The sequence below is a fragment of the Anabas testudineus genome, chromosome 11 (genome assembly GCF_900324465.2).
Source record: "Anabas testudineus chromosome 11, fAnaTes1.2, whole genome shotgun sequence".
Classification (NCBI taxonomy): domain Eukaryota; kingdom Metazoa; phylum Chordata; class Actinopteri; order Anabantiformes; family Anabantidae; genus Anabas; species Anabas testudineus.
The window spans coordinates 2,501,239-2,523,751 of NC_046620.1; the positions used below are offsets into that span (position 1 = coordinate 2,501,239).

Sequence of the window (22,513 nt, forward strand, 5' to 3'; positions counted from 1 at the left end):
ACTTTCCTTTTTTATAAAGCTTATAGTTAGAGATGGATCAGGTGACTCTGAACCATCTCTTAGTTATGCTGATGTAGGTTATTCTGCTGGGGGACCTCTACTGATAAACTGAGCTCCTCTCCTCTCTCCTTTCTCCTGTATCAATGCAAATGCCACCATTGCATGTCATTAACTTTGTGTCTTCTCTCTCCTGTAGTTGTGTCTCCTCCTCTCTGTCTCCCTCTCTCTGTACTTTTCTGCAGGTATCCTCGGCCTGGAGCTGTACATCTCCAGAATCCAGTTCATCTGCCCAATGTTCTTGCTGCTTGTTGTTGTCTTTATTGCCTGCTGTTCTTTTCTCTCTTCTCTTTCCACTCACCCCAACCGGTCGAGGCAGATGGCCGCTCACTATGAGCCTGGTTCTGCTGGAGGTTTCTTCCTCTAAAGGGAGTTTTTCCTCTCCACTGTTGCCTAAAGCTTGCTCAAATGGGATTGTTGGGTTTTCTCTATAATTTTTTGTATAAATATTTTCTGTAAGGTCCTAAACCTTACACTGTAAAGTGCCTTGAGATAACTTCTGTTGTAAATTGGCGCTATACAAATAAAATTGAATTGAATTGAATTGACAGTTGGTGAATTCTGAAGAAGAACTTACAGTTAGCACAGCAGGATTTGTGCATCCTGTAGATTTACTTTAGGCAGTACTGACTGTGTTACCAGGCTGTTTATCAAGTGGGTTCTAGTGCTGCAGATGTACCTTCCCTCTGTTATACTCAAACTATGATTGACACTTTACAGTGTTTAAGGTTTAAGACCTTACAGAGAATAATTATACAATAATAATATAGAAAACCCAACAATTCCTTTTGAGCAAGCTTTAGGCAACAGTGGAGAGGAAACACTCCCTTTAGAGGAAGAAACCTCCAGCAGAACCAGGCTCAAAGGCAACAAAAAACAACAAGCAGCAAGAACATTGGGCAGGTCAACTGGATTCAGGAGTTATACAGCTCCAAGGCCGAGGATACCTGCAGAAAAGTACAGAGAGAAAGAGACCAGTTGGACCAAATCAGTGTCTGTCTCTTAATTATTGTGGACAAACTAGTAGAAACTAAACCATAAATAAAAATATCCATCAGCTGAAGAGGAATTAATCTGGGAGAAATTGTATTAATGATATTTTGCTTTTAATTCAGACGACTGGTTTAAAACATGGCAACACTTAAGATATAAGCAAACAAAATTTCACATCTGTTTCAGACAGGAAAGTATTTTATCTGTAAATAAGATAAAACTCATGAACACACAAAAAGTAATGGTCACGTAAAAACAGTGTCTTATTATTGTTTTTTCTTTTTGATTTAAATAATTTACCTTGTAAGTTGCTTTGCATAAAATCATCTTAAAAGGACTAAATGTAAATGATGACGGTCTACAACATGTTGGTGTCTCTTCACTCCTGTATTAGGATGTTACTACTAATCAGAGACAGTGTAAAGTGTATCAGTGACGATACCTGATGTAATCCCAGAGGATACTGATAAATCACCTGTGATGAGAAAATCTTATTCTGATCTGATTTAATCCTGAAACGACTTCAATATGGAATAAATCAGTTGTTGATGCTTTAAAATAATTTACAGATAAAAAAGTCAGAGACACAGAAACATCTTAGTGAAACTGGGAGTTTGGATCAAACTGGTCTTCAGTGTTTCACTTCTGTCTCTGAGCTCAGTAACCATGGCAACAGTCAGTCATCACTGCTGAACCATGACAACAGACAAGTTTCAGAACTAAAGATAAAAAGTAAGAAGGGACGTTTTGTTCCACTGATGTTAATAATAAATGAACAATACATCAAATTTAGAAACAAATGTTTAACTTTAATCTGAATAATTATAGTTAACGGAAAACTATTTAATTAACTGGCAGTGACATGAAGACAGGAAAGAAACATATTAGTAAAGAACTGTTTGTTTTTCCATGATGAAACAAACAAAAATTTTAAACTATGTTATTGTAACATGATAATTTAATAAATAAAAAAACACAAATTATTAAGACATTGTTCTGTTGGTTAGTTTTCTTCTAATCATAGAAACATCTGATACATTTCTACCAGAAAGGAAATTGAAATGTGTCTAAATTTACATAAAATTACCATTTCTAATAAATCATCTGATAAAAATATTGATCCATTGATAAACATCCAAGTCCCTGTTGGAGTGGGTCAGAACATTTCCATAGAGCCACTTTGCATCAGCAGCACCATGCTCCAGTGCTCTGGGAGAGTTTATAGTCCTGAGACTTGAACCCTGGATGACTGACAGCTGTCCTTCATGACAACAGAAGACACAGAAATCCTCCTCATCCAAAACATGACTCTGATCTCCGTCCTCATCTGGACTCTCCTCTGCTGCTGCTTCACAGGTAAAGTCCAGAGAATCCAACTCCTCTCCTCTATCAACATGTGTCCCTCTGAAATGAAGCCCACAAAACCAAGATGCTGCTGCTTTATGTTGTTGTCTCTGTCTCCTCAGAGTCCAGAGGTCAGGTCACAGTGACTCAGCCTGGAGCAGTGACAACTGATCTGGGAGGAACCGTCAACATCAACTGTAAAACCAGTCAGAGGGTAGCAGGTGGAGCTGCTTTAGCCTGGTACCAACAGAAAGATGGAGAAACTCCTAAACTCCTCATTTACTTAACTAACACTCGACAATCAGGGATTCCAGGTCGTTTTTCAGGCAGTGGATCAAACTCTGACTTCACTCTGACCATCAGTGGAGTCCAGACTGAAGATGCAGCAGTTTATTACTGTCAGAGTGATCATGTTATCAACAATCAAGCTGTGTTCACACAGTGAATAGTGGTCGTACAAAAACCTCCCTCAGTCAGACTGAACAGAAACTGAACTGACTGCTGCAGCTGGAAGCTACTGATACAGTTCACTGAGGACACACACACACACACACACACACACACACACACACACACACACACACACACACACACACACACACACACTTTACAATTAAACTTTAAGAAAAATAAAACAAAAACAAAACGTTTTTTAAAGTGGAGGAAAATGTTTTACACTAACAAGGAACAGTGCAAAAAAAATATGAACTCTCACATTTTAAGATTCAGGATTCAAAAAAACTCCCATAGAGAATTTATTTTGCCTTGTTACTGTTGCTCTGAACACAGACAGAAAGAAAAAGATCCTCACCAACAAAAATACAGAATCAGAAGCAAATAAATACAGAAAACTCAGTATATACACAGAATATGTGAGATGAATGTAGGTCAATAATTTTAGTCCAGGGTGGAATGACTAATGATATAAATTAGGAAATGGTCAGTTCCCCCTCCCTTTACAAAGAATAGATGAGTTGTACAGTTTGATGGCCACAGGTAGAAAGGATCTCCTGCTGTTCTCTGTAGAGCACTTGATGTTGATCAGACATAATTTCATCTACTTAAATATATTATACAACATTAAACTTAATGCAAAGTACAACAACATCATAATTATAAAACTCCTGACTGAGGAAACAGCCTCAGTTTAATTTACACAGTGATAAATGATGATCCAGAGAAATGTTATCATATGTGTATATTTAACGTTTAATTATTTCATCATAGATGTTGGTTCAGATCCAGAACCACAATAAGACCGTTCAGTTTGTCTATTTTCAAAGTATGGATCCAGTTTGCTTCTCTTTTCAGCAGCTGTTGAACAATGTCACCTCCCTTGAGTTTGGAAAAACCTGTCACAGTTGTAGTAAAGTGGACCCAAGTGAAAACAGGAGAGTTCAGTGATGTAATAATAAAATGTAATGAAGCAAACAAGGAAACATCAGACAGAAAGCAGCCAGGCAAATGTGAGCTGCAGGCAGCAGGATCAGAAAAAAGACACAAGAAAGTGACACAGAAAAAAAAGAGGGGTCAAAGGTCACGAGAGTGGAAAACAAACTGAGCTGCTAAATGGTGGTGAAGCTACAAAACAAAGACGTCGCTGAAGATTCTCAGTCGCCCAGGTGAAGTTATCTGGAAGTTGAGTCATGACAACTGGACTTCCTTTAGTTAGTTGAAACGTTTCGCTACTCATCCAAGTAGCTTCTTCAGTCTGAAGATAGTTGGTTAGAGGCCGCAAATTTATGCTCCAAGACTGGTTTCACTCCACCCCTTGGCCTAAATAGGCTCGTTAGGTGAAACAAAGGATGGGCAATGTTATTGCAAAGGATGTAATGGTTACACCTCGGCCCACCCCCTCTTAACACCTAAAAGTGTGTCCAACCTGGTGCAGGTGTGAACTGATTCTGGCCTTTTTGGGGATAGATGAAAGGGCAGCATGATAAACAGGAGGGTTGTGTCCAAGTCTACCATCTCTGTTGAGAGAGTCCAGTATATGAACGTCACAGTCCGTAAACAAGTGTCCTTTGTCCTTAAAATAAAGGTACGCAGCTGATTCGAGTAATACCCATAGTCAGCAGTATTAACTTGGTCAAATACAACATTGCCAAATACCTGGCCACAGCATTAGCTCCACTAGTTGAAGCTTTTTAATGAGTTATTGGGACAAACTATTAATAATGAATTACAATAATCCAGTCTGTAAATAACAAATGCATGGACTAGTTTTTCAGCATCACTTTGGGACAGGATGCTCCTAATTTTAACTTTAATGTGTCTCAGGTGAAAAAAGGCAGTTCTAGAGATTTCTTTGATGTATGAAATGAAGGATATATCCTGATCAAAGATAACTCTGAGATTTCTTACAGTTTTACTTGAGGCCAATACTAAATCATCAAGGGTGAGAATGTGATTAGACAGTCTGTGAGATTTTTAGGTTTGAATAAAATAACCTCTGTCTTATCTGGATTTAGGAGAAGGAAATTGGAGGACATCCAGGCCTTTATGTCTTTTAAGCAGCTTGAAGTTTGACTAATTGATTAGTTTCTCCTGGTTTCATAGATAAATATAGCTGGTATCATCTGCATAACAATGGAAATTTATGGAGTGTTTCCTAATAATATTGCCTAAAGGGGACATATATAAAGTGAAAAGAATCCGTCCAAGCACAGATCCCTGTGGAACTCCACAGCTAACTTTGCTGTGCATGGAAGACTCATCATTATCAACATATACAAACTGAAATCTGATAGATACGATTTAAACCACTCTAGTGCTGTTCCTTTGATCCCAATGACATGTTCCAGTCTGTGTAACAAAATATGTATTTAATAATTTAGTTTTTAAAATATGTTGGTGATGGGAGAAATTACATCACTTGTTTTGATTTTCACCATCCATTTAAATCCCATCATAATTCAGACTCTTCACCTGTCACAAACATCATTCAGGTATTTTCCATCCTCAGCCTCTGTTACGAACGGACTAACGGGACCGACGAGTACCAACAAAAAGATATATTTATTAACAAAAAAGGTCACACTAACAAACATGAACAAAGTATCAACATAAACACTGTGGAAACACAGGCAAAAACTCAAACTAAAACTCTAACGACAACAGACAAAGTACCAACAAAAAACCACGCACTAATGCGGACATGAAACTAACAGACAAACTAAATGTACAAAGTGACAAACCAAAATCACTGCGGCAGGCAGGCAAACGGGAACAAACATACAAAACTAACAGGACAAAGTAACAACGAAAAACACTGCATAAACGCAGACCAAAAAATTCAACCTAACTAACAAACAAAACAGAGGTTCCTGACGGACAAACGGACAAACGGACAAACAAACTGACCAGATTCATGGAGCATGAATGACAAACCAGCAATTCAACTGAGCACTGAGGGGTGCTTATAAACCACAGTGATGCACAGGTGAATCGAGTAATTAGTCCGGTGAGTGAGAGTAGAGAGTGGAGGAAGTCCATATATGGGGTGAGACAGCAGGGTGAGACCAGAACAAAACAAAACAAAACCGACAAACAGGGGCAGAGGGAGGAACTATAACAGCCTCAGCATCCACTCACAATTTTACAGCTTTACTGAAAGGTGAAAACTCATGTTTAAAAATACTTGAACTTGTCAAATCTGTATCACTCTTGATGTCTCTAATAACTAGTCCTCTGTCTCCCTTCACCTCATCATGTTCATGTTTTCTAGGCTCATCAGGGGACAGACCGTCTCTATCACATGGAAAGTTTGTCCAGATACAAGTTACTGTTTCAGCTGGTTCCTTCAGAAACCTGGAGAAAACACTTTATTTACTGTGATACAAGCTTCAGTGTGTAATAAACAGCTGTAATATGAAATGTATAATTTATCCCAGAGGAAAGTTACAAAGACATCTCAGTCCTAAAAATGAAACCACGTGGAAACTGAATCTTTAATGTCTTCAACTTTAAAAACATCAACAACACAACAAACTAAGAAAAATGTAAATATGTAAAAGAGACAAAGTGCTGAGTTTAGACTGAGCACAGGAGAAGAAGATAAACCAGTAACAGAGTCACAGTGTACCAGGTGCTGACTGGAAACACTGGTCCTGGGTGGTCTCACAGAGTCCAGCTTCCTCCACCGGCCTGCAGGGAGCCTCAGGGTGCTGCTCCAGTCACTCACACATTGTTTTAACTTCCCTTTTCATGCAAATCAGAACAACGTCAATCATCAGTTTAGCTGCTCTGTGACTCTGAAACAAACAAACTTGTGTTCGTGATTTAGTTTTAATTAAAATGAAAAGTGAAAAAAGTGACAAGAGCTTAAATATTTAGAATTTATTATTTCACTTTACTTTATTATTGTGTGCTTTTAATTATTGATCTAAGATATAGTGTGAAGAAAAAAAACTAAAACCTGTTCAAAATTAACAAAATTGTGTAAAAATGTTTCTAAAGATTTGTATTTAATTAAATAACTGAATCCTCCATTAAACATCATCATCATCATCATCATGGTATTGATCCAAGTCCCTGTTGGAGTGGGTCAGAACATTTCCATAGAGCCACTTTGCATCAGCAGCACCATGCTCCAGTGCTCTGGGAGAGTTTATAGTCCTGAGACTTGAACCCTGGATGACTGACAGCTGTCCTTCATGACAACAGAAGACACAGAAATCCTCCTCATCCAAAACATGACTCTGATCTCCGTCCTCATCTGGACTCTCCTCTGCTGCTGCTTCACAGGTAAAGTCCAGAGAATCCAACTCCTCTCCTCTATCAACATGTGTCCCTCTGAAATGAAGCCCACAAAACCATGATGCTGCTGCTTTATGTTGTTGTCTCTGTATCCTCAGAGTCCAGAGGTCAGGTCACAGTGACTCAGCCTGGAGCAGTGAGAACTGATCTGGGAGGAACCGTCAACATCAACTGTAAAACTAGTGAGGATGTAGCAGGTGGCTATCGTTTAGCCTGGTACCAACAGAAAGATGGAGAAACTCCTAAACTCCTTATTTACTATGCTGACACTCTAGAATCAGGGATTCCAGGTCGTTTTTCAGGCAGTGGATCAGACTCTGACTTCACTCTGACCATCAGTGGAGTCCAGACTGAAGATGCAGCAGTTTATTACTGTCAGAGTTATCATGATATCAACAGTCAGTGGGTGTTCACACAGTGAAAAGTGGTCGTACAAAAACCTCCCTCAGTCAGACTGAACAGAAACTGAACTGACTGCTGCAGCTGGAAGCTACTGATACAGTTCACTGAGGACACACACACACACACACACACACACACACACACACACACACACACACACACACACACACACACACACACACACAGTCATGTCTCACTAAACATATGAGGACACTCACAGACTTAATTCATTCTCTGTCCCGTTTCCAAAACCATCACAACTAACTTCGTCACCTTAACCTAAAACTTGGTCTTTAACCCAAAACTGCTCTTTAAACCTGTGAAGTCCAGTTAAAATGTAGAATTTAATTAGTTATATTCTGCATTTCACTGATGAATCAAAACAATTTTCCTTCTAAAATTAATTTAAATAAAATTTGTTATATTTCACCACTGTATAACACATAATATGATACAGTATCGTCAGTGGCTCATCCAGTAAATAAAATAAAAATAAGACTACTCTTATATATGATTCATACTAAATAGTAAAGTATCTACATGTACTGAATACAGAGCTTTTCCACCTTATCTGTACCCAAAGAGCTTCACAGTGTTTCTTCTTCTTCACCTACTCACACTGATGAAGGTAGAGCTGCTGTTCAAAGTGGAGCAACTTTGTGTTCAGTGTTTTGTTCAAGCCCACGTCAATATGTGGTGCTCGGAGGTGCCGGGGTTTGAACCGCTGACTCCAATGTTGGTGTTAAACTGCTGAACCATGTCTATGGGACCAGTTGATTATTTGTATGTTGGAACATCTAATGTTCAACAGACAGTGAAGGTCAAAGTGTGTCACATTATAAAGTTATAATGATACACAGGTCTAATTCATGGATAATCAGACACTGAGTCAAGATTAAAGTCACCCAACTGGAATTTGAAGCTCTGCTTCTGCTGAGAGGGAAACTAACACTAGCTGCAGCACAAGCAAACAAAATAGTCTGATAGTTACAAAACTGGTATTTATTAAAATAGGGACAGTTCTGTCTTGATGTCTAAAAATCCACTTTTAATAATAATAAGTTAAATCAAAACATAAAAATAATCATTAAAAAGAACCTTACAAAATGTTAAGTTCTACTGAAACATACTGAGATGTAGCAGCAAATAAAACTGATCCTGATGATCCAGTTCCATAATATAGTAACACATGTGGTGTGATGAGGTTTCATGTTGTTGGAGGTTGAGTTCATCGTGTACATTTAATGCAGCCACAGTATTTGTACATTTTACTACATTTTGAATCCTATTCTTGTTTTGTTGTTGCTGTTACAGCTCAGGTGTTTCTACTCACCTGTTGGGACCAGTGCATGTGGAGCTGATGACACTGATCAGCGCTGACTCATGTTGATTAAAGACACTGAAAACAAAGAGAACATTGGACACATGCAGCAGATTTTCTTTGAAACATTATATGGACGTGATTTCACTGATGAACTGGTCTTTGTTGATGACACATGTTGTCACAGCTTTGATTTAGTTTGTTGCTGAACTGCTGCTCTCTCTCATTTAAAGACATGTAGGGTTCAAATCTTACATCAAACTCATGTTGTCACTTTATGCTGATGATATCATGCTGTATTTATTCTCCTGAGATGATCGATTCCAACTTTGTAGATTTATTCTGATGTTGTTTTTAATTTCTAAGAACAGATCAAATCCTTCTAAGTTATTTTGGTCCAAACATGTGAAATGTTGTAAAGTTTAATTAATGCTTTAATCTGTTATTGTTAAAAAACATGTGATGTTTTAAAATATAAACATAGAAACTGTGACTTTGGTGAAATCTTTATTCAAATATTTCAAATGATCAACAATAAATCCAGAAACCTGGAGCGAGCAAGAGAAAGAGAGAACATGTGATGGACAGTCAGAAAATGAAACAGAAGAGACGCTGTTGTAGAGAACAGAGTGAAACCAGGAGTCAGCTCAGGACTGGGAACACTGGTCTCTCCTCAGAGACTCTGTGACTGGACTCTGGGAGCCCTGGGAGGCCTCACAGGTCACAGAGTTCACCTTGGTCCACTGGTCTGCAGGGATCCTCAGGGTGCTGCTCCAGCTGTAGCGTCCGTCCTTCCCCACCACCCCGGGACTCTTGGTCTGCTCCAAGCTGCTGCTGCTGCTGATGCTGCTGCCGTCCACCTTCCAGGACAGAGTCCAGTCTGAGGGGAAGCCCTTGTTGGCCAGACACGTGAGGGTGACCTTCCCCTGATCCAGCTCTTCACTGGAGGAGGGCAGCACCGTCAGGGTGGGACGAGCATCACCTACAGTAGGAGACACCAATCAGCTTAGAGGACATAGAGCACTCAGCTGTCCATCAAACAGCAGATACTTGGACACCTTTACTGTGTGACAGTTGATTTTCTCCTTTAAGGAGTTTCTGTCAGATGGTTTTTCTGCTCCACCAGTCACTGACTCACACATTGTTTCACTTCCTGTAAGAAACCTCTCATGGAAATCAGCACAGAGACAAACATCACACAGTCGGAGCTGAAAAACTACACAGGTTCTAAAACTTTATCATCAACATGATCCAAAATCTTCAAGAATAAATAGAAACGTGAACAAAGAGAGAGAATAAACTGACGTCCATCAAAAGTTCTTCATCTGGATTTCAGTCATGATCCATCAAACTGTTCAAAGGATTTCTAACGACATCTGACACAATCAAAAGATCAGGAGTTTCTGTATCTCTGTTCAGTTTAATCTAAAAAAATCATCTTACACTTCTTACTGTGGTGGACATTTAAACATTAGTTTGACAAACATTAACAACTTAATATTATAGTTCGATTGTTTTGTAGACAAACTGTTAAATTTCAGTTTTACAGGAAAATAAAAGTTTAGTAAAACTTTTAAAAAGTTTGTTTCCATGAAGAGAACAAAAGTACAAATACTGAAAGTGTTTCAGGTCAGTAAAGATAAACTGGTCTCCTCTAAACATCCAAAGACTGAATTTAAAAGATTAATTTACAATATAGTTTTTAGTATTTGTACAGAAACTTACTTCCAACATCCAGTCTGGTTCCTCCACCAAAAGTCCACCACAGTGAAACAAACTGGTTGAGTCGTCGTACAAAAACCTCTGACTGTAGAGAGACACGGCTCTCTGACTCTGACAAAATGAACTAAACCTACAAACCTTCAACTTTACTAATACATTTAGAAATAATCATTTATTCACTGATTTATTTTTTCAAATTCATTATAATTACTTTATCATTTACATTTTTCTTTTTATGGATTTTAGCAATTTTCTAACTTAACATAGAAAAGTCTGTTTTTCTCAAATGTGTTTCAAAAAAGAGAAATTAAAAGAAAAACAAGCTCCTTAAATAAAATAGTTTTCATATATTTGACTTACTTCCAACATCCAGTCTGGTTCCTCCACCGAACGTGTACCACAGTGAAACAAAGTCAGTGAGTCGTCGTACAAAAACCTCTGACTGTAGAGAGACACGGCTCTCTGACTCTGAAACAAACAAACTCAACTAAAACTGTCTCAGTGTTAAAAACACAGATGATACAAATGTTGATTATATCAGAGGAAATAAATACAAACAATCAACTATTTATTTAAACATTATTCTATAAAAATCAATGTAATGTGGTGAAAACGATGTTAATGAGAAAATAAAGAAGTAATTTCTTATAAAAATCTACAAAACATGAGTCATGACACATTTTTAATAAATCCAATAATAAACTGATTAATCATTGATAAACATCATCATCATCATGGTATTGATCCAAGTCCCTGTTGCAGTGGGTCAGAGCATTTCCATAGAGCCACTTTGCATCAGCAGCACCATGCTCCAGTGCTCTGGGAGAGTTTATAGTCCTGAGACTTGAACCCTGGATGACTGACAGCTGTCCTTCATGACAACAGAAGACACAGAAATCCTCCTCATCCAAAACATGACTCTGATCTCCGTCCTCATCTGGACTCTCCTCTGCTGCTGCTTCACAGGTAAAGTCCAGAGAATCCAACTCCTCTCCTCTATCAACATGTGTCCCTCTGAAATGAAGCCCACAAAACCATGATGCTGCTGCTTTATGTTGTTGTCTCTGTATCCTCAGAGTCCAGAGGTCAGGTCACAGTGACTCAGCCTGGAGCAGTGAGAACTGATCTGGGAGGAATCGTCAGCATCAAATGTAAAACCAGTCAGAATGTTTATACTTGGAACAGCTACCACTCTTTAGCCTGGTACCAACACAAAGATGGAGAAACTCCTAAACTCCTCATTTATGCTGCTAACAATCGAGCATCAGGGATTCCAGGTCGTTTTTCAGGTAGTGGATCAAACTCTGACTTCACTCTGACCATCAGTGGAGTCCAGACTGAAGATGCAGCAGTTTATTACTGTCAGAGTTATCATGAATATCAACAGTCAGTATGTGTTGACACAGTGAAAAGTGGTCGTACAAAAACCTCCCTCAGTCAGACTGAACAGAAACTGAACTGACTGCTGCAGCTGGAAGCTACTGATACAGTTCACTGAGGACACACACACACACACACACACACACATATATAAATGTTTACATTACTACATCTTCAACTTATTTCAGTAGATTCTGGTTATTATTGAAATGTTAATGTGAAAATTCCCTCACAGCAGTTTAGCACTGAAATGTTTATTTGCTTAAAAAAAAAAAACATTTGCAATCTGCAAAATTGAAACGAACAGTTTACTACTTAGTTGTTAGTACAAAAAGATAACTTCATAATATCAGTTTAAATGATGTCAACCAAGCTTTGTGGACAACAAGTTGTTTGATTAGTTCACGTTGAACAGTGTTCTTCATCTGCTGGGTTCAACTCCACCAAGTGGACACCTTTCCAGAGATATTATGACATGAACATGAAAGTCAGCACAGATCTCACAGTGATAAGTAAAACATACACTGTAGATCTCAAGAGGCAGAACAAGTGCAATTCAGAGAATGATGGTTACAACAATGACCAATGAAGAGCTCTATAATGGAGGAACTTTATCAACCAACAACAGTAACTGATGTTTTGTGAAACTTTCCACTTTGAAATCACTTATGAATGAAAGAAGAACAATTCTCTATTTCCAGATCACACAAGTCTTCAAACAGCAAACAACTGAAACCTGTAACGGTGACTCCAGCAGCGGGTTTTAATAAGTACATAGCTACATCTGCTGGTAAACGATCATATTGTCTTTATGGAAAGAGTCAGCGTGAGGAGTCAGGACCAGTCTGCACAGCTTCGAAATCTTCAAAAATAAAATAACCTGGATATTATCTTATGTTTATGTACAATACTGTACTTGTTCAGTGTATGAAATGCAGATATGCATTATGAAATGATAAAAAACTTTAATTTTTAGCTCCACTAATCATAAACAAATATTAATAAACTGGCGTTTGTCCCTCTGCCTGCTTGTACCACTAAATAAACCTTAAATTTGCTTTATAATTCCTCTAAATTATTTATTATGATAAATGCACTTAATCCCTAAATCTGGTCAACTTGTCCTTGTGCTGATGGTTTGACATCAATTTCTAAAAATTTTAATTTAAAGTCCTGAAGTAAGATGTTAATTAACTAATAACAAAACAACTAATGTTGATGGTTTGTTTTTAATCTTTAATTCCTTTCACAACCGTTAATTACCTACATATCATAATTATACATAATTCTATGACATATCAGAGTCTGCAGTCGTCTTTAAAGACTATGACTCACAGATAAAGATAAATAAAGTTTTTACAATGTGAATTAAACTCTGTTCATCCTAAACGTTTCACTTCTCTCTCTGAGCTCAGTAATCATAGCAACAGTCAGGCATCACTGCTGAACCATGACAACAGACAAGTTTCAGTACTAAAGATAAAACATTGAAAGCAGCATTTACATGTTTTTAAAAAACGACCTGAGACCAGACAGACAGTTTCACCTGTCAGCCCAACAACAACCTGCTGGCACAAGTCTCAGACCTGGACCTGGACCTGGACCTGGACCTGGACCTGGACCTGACTATTACAGTTTACAGACGCCTCTTTACATATTTAAAGGGTTTTTCAGAGAGAATGAGATAAACAGCCCAAATCCATATGTGAAAAGCTCATAGAGACTCACTCAAAGATGGTTTTATGTTTATTGAATTAACTAATGTTGAAGTGTAAATTAAATATTTTAATAAGGAGGAAAAAAGACGAAATGTTTTTATAGTGAACACAGTGAAAACTTTATTGTTTTTTAAATTGTGAAATGAGCAAAAAACTTAATGTGAGAAAAAATACAGAAAAGCAACAGAATAAAACCAGAAGAATTCAGAGTCCCAGTGAGTCAGCTCAGGACTGGGAACACTGGTCTCTCCTCAGAGACTCTGTGACTGGACTCTGGGAGCCCTGGGAGGCCTCAGAGGTCACAGAGTTCACCTTGGTCCACTGGTCTGCAGGGATCCTCAGGGTGCTGCTCCAGCTGTAGCGTCCGTCCTTTCCCAGCACCCCGGGACTCTTGGTCTGCTCCAAGCTGCTGCTGCTGCCGTCCACCTTCCAGGACAGAGTCCAGTCTGAGGGGAAGCCCTTGTTGGCCAGACACATGATCGTGACCTTCCCCTGATCCAGCTCCTCACTGGAGGGGGGCAGCACCATCAGGGTGGGTTCGACTCGACCCACTGCAGAGACAGAGACATATTAATAAAGTTACTTTTGTTGTTTGGACACCTGCAGTAGATGACGGACACCTCAACATGTAGCCAGAAGGAACCAACAGTTGAACCACTAACTCTGAGGTTTATTGATTACTATGAGCTGAAGTAAACTTCCTGTTGTTGGGTGCAGCAGAGGATGGTGCTGGTTCTGCTGGTCTTCGTCAGATTTGATCAAACTGGTCTTCAGGGTTTCACTTCCCTTTCTGAGCTCAGTAACCATGGCAACAGACAGGCATCACTGCTGAACCATGACAACAGACAGGTACTGAAGATGAGGAAGTTCCCTTAGTAGGAAAAAGAATTCTTTGAAAGCAAAAAAAAACTTTCTAAACACACTTGACACTAGATATTAAAACTTTAATAGCATTTAGTGGCTCAAACCTAAACCTCACAAGGTTTTAACACTGAACTGAAACACAGTTCTTTGTTAATTATGAATCCAGTGTTAATGAAAATATTTTAAACTTCTGAAAAACTAAATTTACAAACTGTCCTTACTGAGTTGGACACAGCGAAGTCTAGATTTAAAGAAAAGTGTAATTTAGCTCATGAGGAATAAAATGTACTTACAGTTAACATCCAGTCTGGTTCCTCCACCGAACGTGTACCACAGTGATATAAACTGGTTGAGTCATCGTACAAAAACCTCTGACTGTAGAGAGACACGGCGGCTCTCTGACTCTGAAACAAACTAACTCAACTAAAAAGAAAAAAGTTTCATTAGTGTCTTTTTATTTAAGAAAGTTATATCATCATCTTTGTGTTCACAATAAAATGGCAGCAGATCTTCAGTGAAGCTAAATCCACATAAAGGTTTGAACATCTTTATTCCTGAGCTAAAAGATTTGTGACCCAATCATTAGAGTCGGTCAGAGCATTTCCATAGAGCCACTTTGCATCAGCAGCACCATGCTCCAGTGCTCTGGGAGAGTTTATAGTCCTGAGACTTGAACCCTGGATGACTGACAGCTGTCCTTCATGACAACAGAAGACACAGAAATCCTCCTCATCCAAAACATGACTCTGATCTCCGTCCTCATCTGGACTCTCCTCTGCTGCTGCTTCACAGGTAAAGTCCAGAGAATCCAACTCCTCTCCTCTATCAACATGTGTCCCTCTGAAATGAAGCCCACAAAACCATGATGCTGCTGCTTTATGTTGTTGTCTCTGTATCCTCAGAGTCCAGAGGTCAGGTCACAGTGACTCAGCCTGGAGCAGTGACAACTGATCTGGGAGGAACCGTCAACATCAGATGTAAAACCAGTCAGAGGGTTTATTCTTGGGGGAACAATGACTATATGGCCTGGTATCAAAAGAAAGATGGAGGAGCTCCTAAACTGCTCATTTTTGATGCCAATCGTCATCCAACAGGGATTCCAGATCGTTTTTCAGGCAGTGGATCAAACTCTGACTTCACTCTGACCATCAGTGGAGTCCAGACTGAAGATGCAGCAGTTTATTACTGTCACTGTGTCCACTCCAACAATCCTCAAGGGTCGTACACCCAGTGAAAAGTGGTCGTACATAAACCTCCCTCAGTCAGACTGAACAGAAACTGAACTGACTGCTGCAGCTGGAAGCTACTGATACAGTTCACTGAGGACACACACACACACACACACACACACACACACACACACACACACACACACACACACACACACACACACACACACACACACACACACACAGTAACTAGAGGTCATTAGCAATAATAAAAACAAAAATCCTGATCCCTGTGCAAACTTAACTTTTACCGCTGACGTCTTTTTCAGGTCTGTTCTTCAGAGACAGTCTGTTGACTGTTGACACCAACTCTGCTCGTTTTCCATTATTCTGATGTCTGAGTTCATGTTGACATTAAAGCGTGATAAGATTACGTTTAGGATATCTGTGATGAACTTAAGATCAGTCAAAATGATTAAATTAAACCAACCAACATCCATTGCAGATGTTTCCATTTATTTACACTTGACACAGTCAAGTTTCAGTTTTGTTTTTTTTTGTTTTTACAAATTTCACAATTTCTTCTGGTTTTACACAAACTAACGTTCAGAACATTTCTTTTACTCCAACACTTCCTGTTTAAACATTCATTCCTCTTTTCCTACACACACGTCTGCTTTGGATGAACTGCTCAGAATCATTAACAGGTAAAGAAACTTTTGACTGTATGAGTGTGAATGTGTGAGCGCCATCGTTTTCCTTCTTTCCTTATATTTAATTTTTATATTTGTCATGTTAAGTCGAGATGTTTGTGTTTGGAAATGTTCTCTTTGAAAATTAGAAACCTTTTCTTATCTCAGTATGGTTTTAATTATTCACTTGTTGTACTTTACATACACTTGTTGAACATCATCATCATCTGAGCATCAGCTCAGTAATAATATTTGATTCCTCTCTCCTCTGTCTGTTCTTTTTTTGTTAGATGGGTGTTGTTCTGACAGTTGCTGCTTTGCTCATCGCTCTGATGCAAGGTCAGTACTTTCCTGATTTTATACATCACAGATGTTTTCTACATGTGGAAGTGCAGGTTTCTTTTTATTTCCTGTCACTTAAATAGTGGTGGAGGAAGTATTTACATCCTCCACCAAAACAGCAGTTTTTTATCAGCGATAGCTCATCTACCACTCAGGAAAAATAGATTTCATCAATTTATCATTTAAAGCTAGTTATAACACAAATGTTTTAAAATATTTATCTAATTAAGCAACCAGTTTTCGTTTCAGTGGTAGATCTGTAAGTTTAAACCTAAACACTCTCATTATGTAAGTGGTACTTACCACTGAAAGTAGTGACTTCACTCTGTGAATTATTTTGCTGAGCCACAAATCCTGCATTTAAAATGTTACTTATACGTAAGTATAAATACTTATACGTAAGTATAAATACTTTTACTTCACTTTTGGCATGAAAGACACTTTTTACTGTAGGAGTTTCACATGTAACTGAGTATTTCTACACAACAGTAGTCATACTTTTATCTATAGAATAAGGTCTAAGTACTTTTTTATGATCAGCTTGAGTAAATGTACATTCTTCAGTTAAGTCCTTCTGTAGACTTGTACCTTTATCCCCCAGGCGTCTTTTGTAAAACCTGGGATGTGATGCTGCCCAGAAGCCTCATTGGCATCAGTCACTCCTGCGTGGTCGTCCCGTGCAGCTACAGCGTCCCAGACGATCAGGAAACTAAACTCCTAAACTGCTCCAACAGAGGCATTTGGAAGAAAGGAAGCATTCATGGAGCCAACATCTTAAATTCTCGCAGTCCTTCGACAAACGTGATAGAAGTAGGTTGTTTAACTCTTTGATTTTATTCATAGACATTCAAGTTTTAGCATTTTTAAATATTTTGTTTCGTCACTGGTACTAGTGGCATAAACAGTCAGTTTACCTTTTTCTTTAATAAGAGGTTTTAGTAGGTTTAAAAACTCTTTACTGTCCTATAAACACATTGTGATTATTATTTATTTATTTATTGTATTTTATTTTTGATATTTTGGTTCCTGATCATGTTTGAGTTTATTAAACTCTGGGGGGTTCATAAACCTTTAAGCACCACTGTACAATAAAAATGGAAACAACTACTCTACACGAGAATCTGAAATAAAGCTTTGTACTTGTCTCTTTTAGGGTCAAGTGGTCGGGGACTTGACGAAGAAGAACTGCACGACGGTGTTCCACAACATCCAAAAGGACTACAGTGACACATACTACTTCAGGCTGGACTGTCCGACCGTCCAGTTCACCTTTGTTACCGGAGTCAGCATCGAGGTTCAAACAGGTGATCTGCAGAGTGAACCCTTTAGATTCAAATGTGCAAATGTTTCTTCATCCTCCCACTTTACCCTTCCAGCAGATGGCGACACCCGACTGAAACACAAACCCACTTTTATTAAAATCCTTTTAATTTTAGTGTCTTTTGAAAACTGGGGATATTAATGGTTGATTTCAGCTGCTCAACAATTCTTGATGTGAACTCGTTGGTTTGAAGGAACCAAGATGGAAAACAAGCTGAACAGAGTTCACTCAACTATCAAATACTAAAGAAGCCAGAGAAACAGTGAATGTCTCATGTCTGTGGAAGTGTCTTTTAACTGTACCTGTGTCCTCCACAACAGACCCAGCTCCTCCTCAGTTCACCTTTGTTGGTCAGCTGTCTGACGGAGCCCAGGTGAGGCTGCAGTGTTCAGTTCCTGCACCCTGCTCCAGCCTGCCCCCCACCTTCACCTGGCTGCCCCGGGACAGCTCCAGGCAAGAGGAGACACAAACACTTCAGGTGATTCAGCCCCCACCCGTTCGTTCATTTAGGCACGCTCTCTGGAGCTCTGAACCACAAGTGGACTGGTTCCTACTGAAGACTTATAAACATTATAAGACAGGTCACAAATACAGAATTTCTTTTTTTGAGAAGAGATAAAACAGAAGTACATTTTAGTTCTCAGTGAACGTTCTAACAGGAGAAAATACAGCATTTGTTGGGGACTATTTTTATTGGCATGATCTGGTTTGGAAGACACTTTTCAGCCAAAGCAACTTAAATTAAATACAAAGCTAAGTTAGATAGAGAAGAGATGTTTCTGTTTCGTGAGGAGTTCTGTTCAACACATTTTTGATTATGGGGACTGAGGCTGCTGAGCGAGCACAGATACGTACAGTAACTGGTTCCACCATCGTGGGACTACTCGTAAAGTGACTTTATTTGTGAAAGGTTGCTGTGTAAAAACACTTAATAATTTATTTATTTATGTTAGGTATTATTTTTACAGTGGAACATTGGTACAATTAGGCTAATTAAATAAAGGATCATGTATTTAACAGTATATGAAAATGATCAACTCTTTTAATAGATTAAGGTTTATTTGGACCCTTTTGTTTTACTGTAATCCAGCACATGAATAATTCAGTAATAATTCAGTCTTCTTTGTTTTGCACCAGCAGAACTCAGATGGGCAGACGATCATGACGTCCACGCTGACCTTCACCGCCTCAGCCGACCATCACAAGCAGAACATCACCTGTTCTGTTTCCTACCCACTGTCAACAGGGGGCAGCACCAACCCATCTGAAGCCACCCAGACACTCAACGTCCTGTGTGAGAGACAGTTTGTCTTCATTAATGTGAAAGGTTGAGGACGTTTCGATGTTTCTCTTGAACCTCCTGTAAAAACATGTTGTAAGTTTAATGCACTTGATGCAAGAGAGGATGTGTATGTGTGTGTGCACGCACATGTTACACGAATATGATCTACTATTCAGGATCTAGGATTTAGGATCAGGCCCTAAATGTTTCTAAACTCACCCATTCTTCGTTCAATCTTTCTGAATGGATACAAACATATAAGTTCATAGAAAGTATTTTAGTAATAGGCTTCTTTTCTTAATAAATCACATTATTAATTATGAATAAGTTAAGGAGGATCTGGGTTGTCTACTTGATATATTACAGGTTTAACAGCAGATATCACCGTTTAACCTACAGATGCTCCGAGATTCACTGTGGCAACACTCTACACATCTGGTCCTGTTTCTGAAGGAAGAACTGTGACATTCGCATGTTCGACTGATGCCAATCCACCTGTGAGCCGCTACACCTGGTTCAACGACAACAGCAGAAATGTAAGAGAGAGTCAGCTGTGTTTAATTTAACTAGTTTATGGATTGAGGTGTCTAACAAACACAAACCAGCCTCACTTTAGCCTTAACCAAAGTATTTATCATACTTTTTATCTCACCTCGTCACAGCTGATTGAGGTGGGAGGAGGAGAAACGCTGGTTCTACAGGTCAGCCAGCAGGATAGTGGGGTATATCTGTGTGAGGCTCAAAACTCGAGGGGCTCCCAGAGGTCCAGACCTGTGTCTCTGAAAGTCAGCACTGCCACAGGTACACTTTAATTTATTGATGGACCAGCACTGTAAAGTTCTGTCATGTCCGCACTCTCTGTACATCTATTTCTATGGACCTGTTGTAACTGATTCAGAAACAGTTGCAGCATTTTTATTCAAATGAAACAAAGTAAATCCAGTGGAAAGAAAACCTGGAATCATGTCTTTAAGTCAAGTTAAGTACTGTGATTTGAAACAAAACTTAGAAAGGTAAAATTTAATGAAGTGTGTTGAAGTGTGTTGAAGTACAAACAGCATTTCCAGAGAAGCTCAATAAAAGCTGTGAGCTGTGTCCACCACTCCCTGATATTATCACAGAGGTGATAATACTGATAGATCATCACTTAACAATTGGATTATTCACACTGTCTGGGAAAAGACAGCGATTCTGAGAAGTGAAGGAAATTCACTGTTAAAGGAAGCAAACAAGAAAATGACTACATCAAAAAAGTACTTGCTTGCAAAATAACTAAATGAGAACATCAGAGACTGAAGATCATGTTTCATCTGACATCACATGGTGGTAAAACAAAAGTAATTTTCATTTTAAATTTACTGACTGTTCTTCTTAATACTGTTTTACAGACAAAGTTGAGTATTCGTTGACACACACCTACATTATATCAGGAGTGGTCCTGGTCCTCTACATCATCACCGTTACTGTGACTGTTTACAAGTATAAAAGGTAAAACTTCCTTTTTATTCCTGGAAAGTACAAGAAAGATCAATTTGTAACTATTAGTCATTTAACAATATACGTCTCTGTACTTCCTTATAGTTTTGACTAACTCTCTGTTTTTTGTTTTTTGTTTTGCTAAGTCTTTCCAGGAGGCTGAAGGTAAGCACTTTTTGTATAGGAAAATTATATTTTTATACAAATAAATTAACTTTTCTACTGAACATATTTGCGTCTAGATTGTTTTCTAACCCTAATGTAACGAGGAATTGTTGATCATTAACAGATTAACAAAAACGATTTTGCTGTAAAACGTCCCCTTGGTATCAGTACAGTGTTGTTAAACTGTTTCATGGTTGTGTTTCGGTACTCACAGCACTTGGCTGAGGTTAGAGGAAGATTGTGACGTGGTTTAATAGACAAAAGTCACTTCACACACCAAATCTTTCTCTAACTTTAACTAAAGTGCTTCTTAACCAAACAAAATGTCTCAACGCAGTTTTCCAGTTTGTTTGAATGCATTTTTGTGAAGAAGAATGTCGGTAATATTACACTTTTGTGGTCAATCTGCCTTTTTTTTGATTATTATTGTTTCTTTACATTTTACAGACAATAGAACAGAAGGGGGAAAACACCTACATTAACTTGAAGACCTGCAGGTGCAGTGCTCCCTCTGACTATGACCAACTCCAGGTATCTGCAAACACAAGATAAATAGTTTTTATAATCATCTGATACATTGCTTTGATTTTCTAACCAATCAGGAGGCTGGTGATCTAATCATCTGTCAGATAACTCAGTGACAGTAAATGAGCATAGTTCAACAGGCCTTTGCTAATGGAGTACCCCAAGGCTCAGTCATTGGCCTCCTTCTATTCTCACTTATAATTTAGACGTTGAAGCAGATGGAACAGTTTTTTTATGCAGATGATATGGTTTTATTACAAATGTAAAACCATTAACTAAACTGTGTGTGTTAGTAAATTTTATCATATTGGTATATTTGATCATTTACAGAGCTATTCTATAAATGTTTCTCATTTCTTTGCAAACTTGTTTTACAGAGTTTGACCTTAAATAGTTTGCACAGGGAAACTAAATTAATTAACTTGGTATCACAGATTAAATTCAAGGTCTTGTTTCTGTTTTGTTATGTTTTTTTACATTGACCTGCATTTATGTGAGCGTTGTGTGTTGCCTAGTGTTTCTGTTCAATAATAAGTTACTTTAAAATGTCAATGTACTAAAGATTAACTGAAAAGAAACAAGAGGAAATGAGTTGGTGTATATTTTCAAGAGTGTGTGTTCCTTTATCTGTATTCCTAAATGTAACTCTATGTTTCATTTCTTTGTTGTTGTTTTTATTATCTAAAGCCTAAAACAAAGCCCACCCCTGAAGCATCAGACTATGAGAACATACAAGTCCATTCCAAAGATCAGCTGCAGACTAATCAGGTCTGAAGGCATGTGTTCAAGATTTTATTATTATAATATTAAAATAGTTGAAATGGATAAGTTAAATGCATCTACTCCATGTTCTTTAACCACTTGTTTCAAACACTTTTACCAGCTTGTAATTCTTCTATAGTATTGTATTCTTCTGTTTCATGTAAATTATCCATAATGTATATTTGAAAAATATTGAAATATAAGTGACATGTGAATAATG

The 22,513-nt window shown here is 38.3% G+C and overlaps 1 protein-coding gene and 3 gene segments (V, D, J or C); 3 read left to right on the forward strand and 1 right to left on the reverse strand.

Moving 5' to 3' along the window:
* Positions 1-2,351: 2,351 nt before the first annotated feature.
* LOC113153605 lies at positions 2,352-2,839 on the forward strand. The segment is given in 2 exon segments: positions 2,352-2,406; positions 2,517-2,839. Coding segments are annotated over 2 exon segments (375 nt in total).
* Positions 2,840-13,846: 11,007 nt separating this feature from the next.
* LOC113153606 lies at positions 13,847-14,913 on the reverse strand (the record flags this gene model as incomplete). The annotated part of the segment is given in 2 exon segments: positions 13,847-14,246; positions 14,853-14,913. Coding segments are annotated over 2 exon segments (387 nt in total), but the record flags the coding sequence as incomplete, so codon positions are not given.
* A 386-nt stretch (positions 14,914-15,299) lies between these two features.
* Positions 15,300-15,827, forward strand: LOC113154050. The segment is given in 2 exon segments: positions 15,300-15,351; positions 15,462-15,827. Coding segments are annotated over 2 exon segments (384 nt in total).
* A 527-nt stretch (positions 15,828-16,354) lies between these two features.
* On the forward strand, positions 16,355-22,513 carry LOC113154024 (sialoadhesin-like). Of its 2 annotated transcripts, XM_026348012.1 has the most exons (12): positions 16,355-16,435; positions 16,711-16,759; positions 17,364-17,572; positions 17,916-18,066; positions 18,404-18,561; positions 19,224-19,377; positions 19,765-19,901; positions 20,028-20,166; positions 20,754-20,853; positions 20,988-21,006; positions 21,454-21,537; positions 22,219-22,513. In XM_026348012.1, the coding sequence occupies exons 2-12, from the start codon at positions 16,711-16,713 to the stop codon at positions 22,303-22,305; spliced, it is 1,287 nt and encodes a 428-aa protein (XP_026203797.1). In that variant the 5' UTR covers positions 16,355-16,435; the 3' UTR covers positions 22,306-22,513. The 2 variants fall into 2 exon arrangements, with proteins under 2 accessions (XP_026203797.1, XP_026203798.1); XM_026348013.2 differs by lacking the exons at positions 16,355-16,435; positions 16,711-16,759 and adding an exon at positions 16,802-17,140.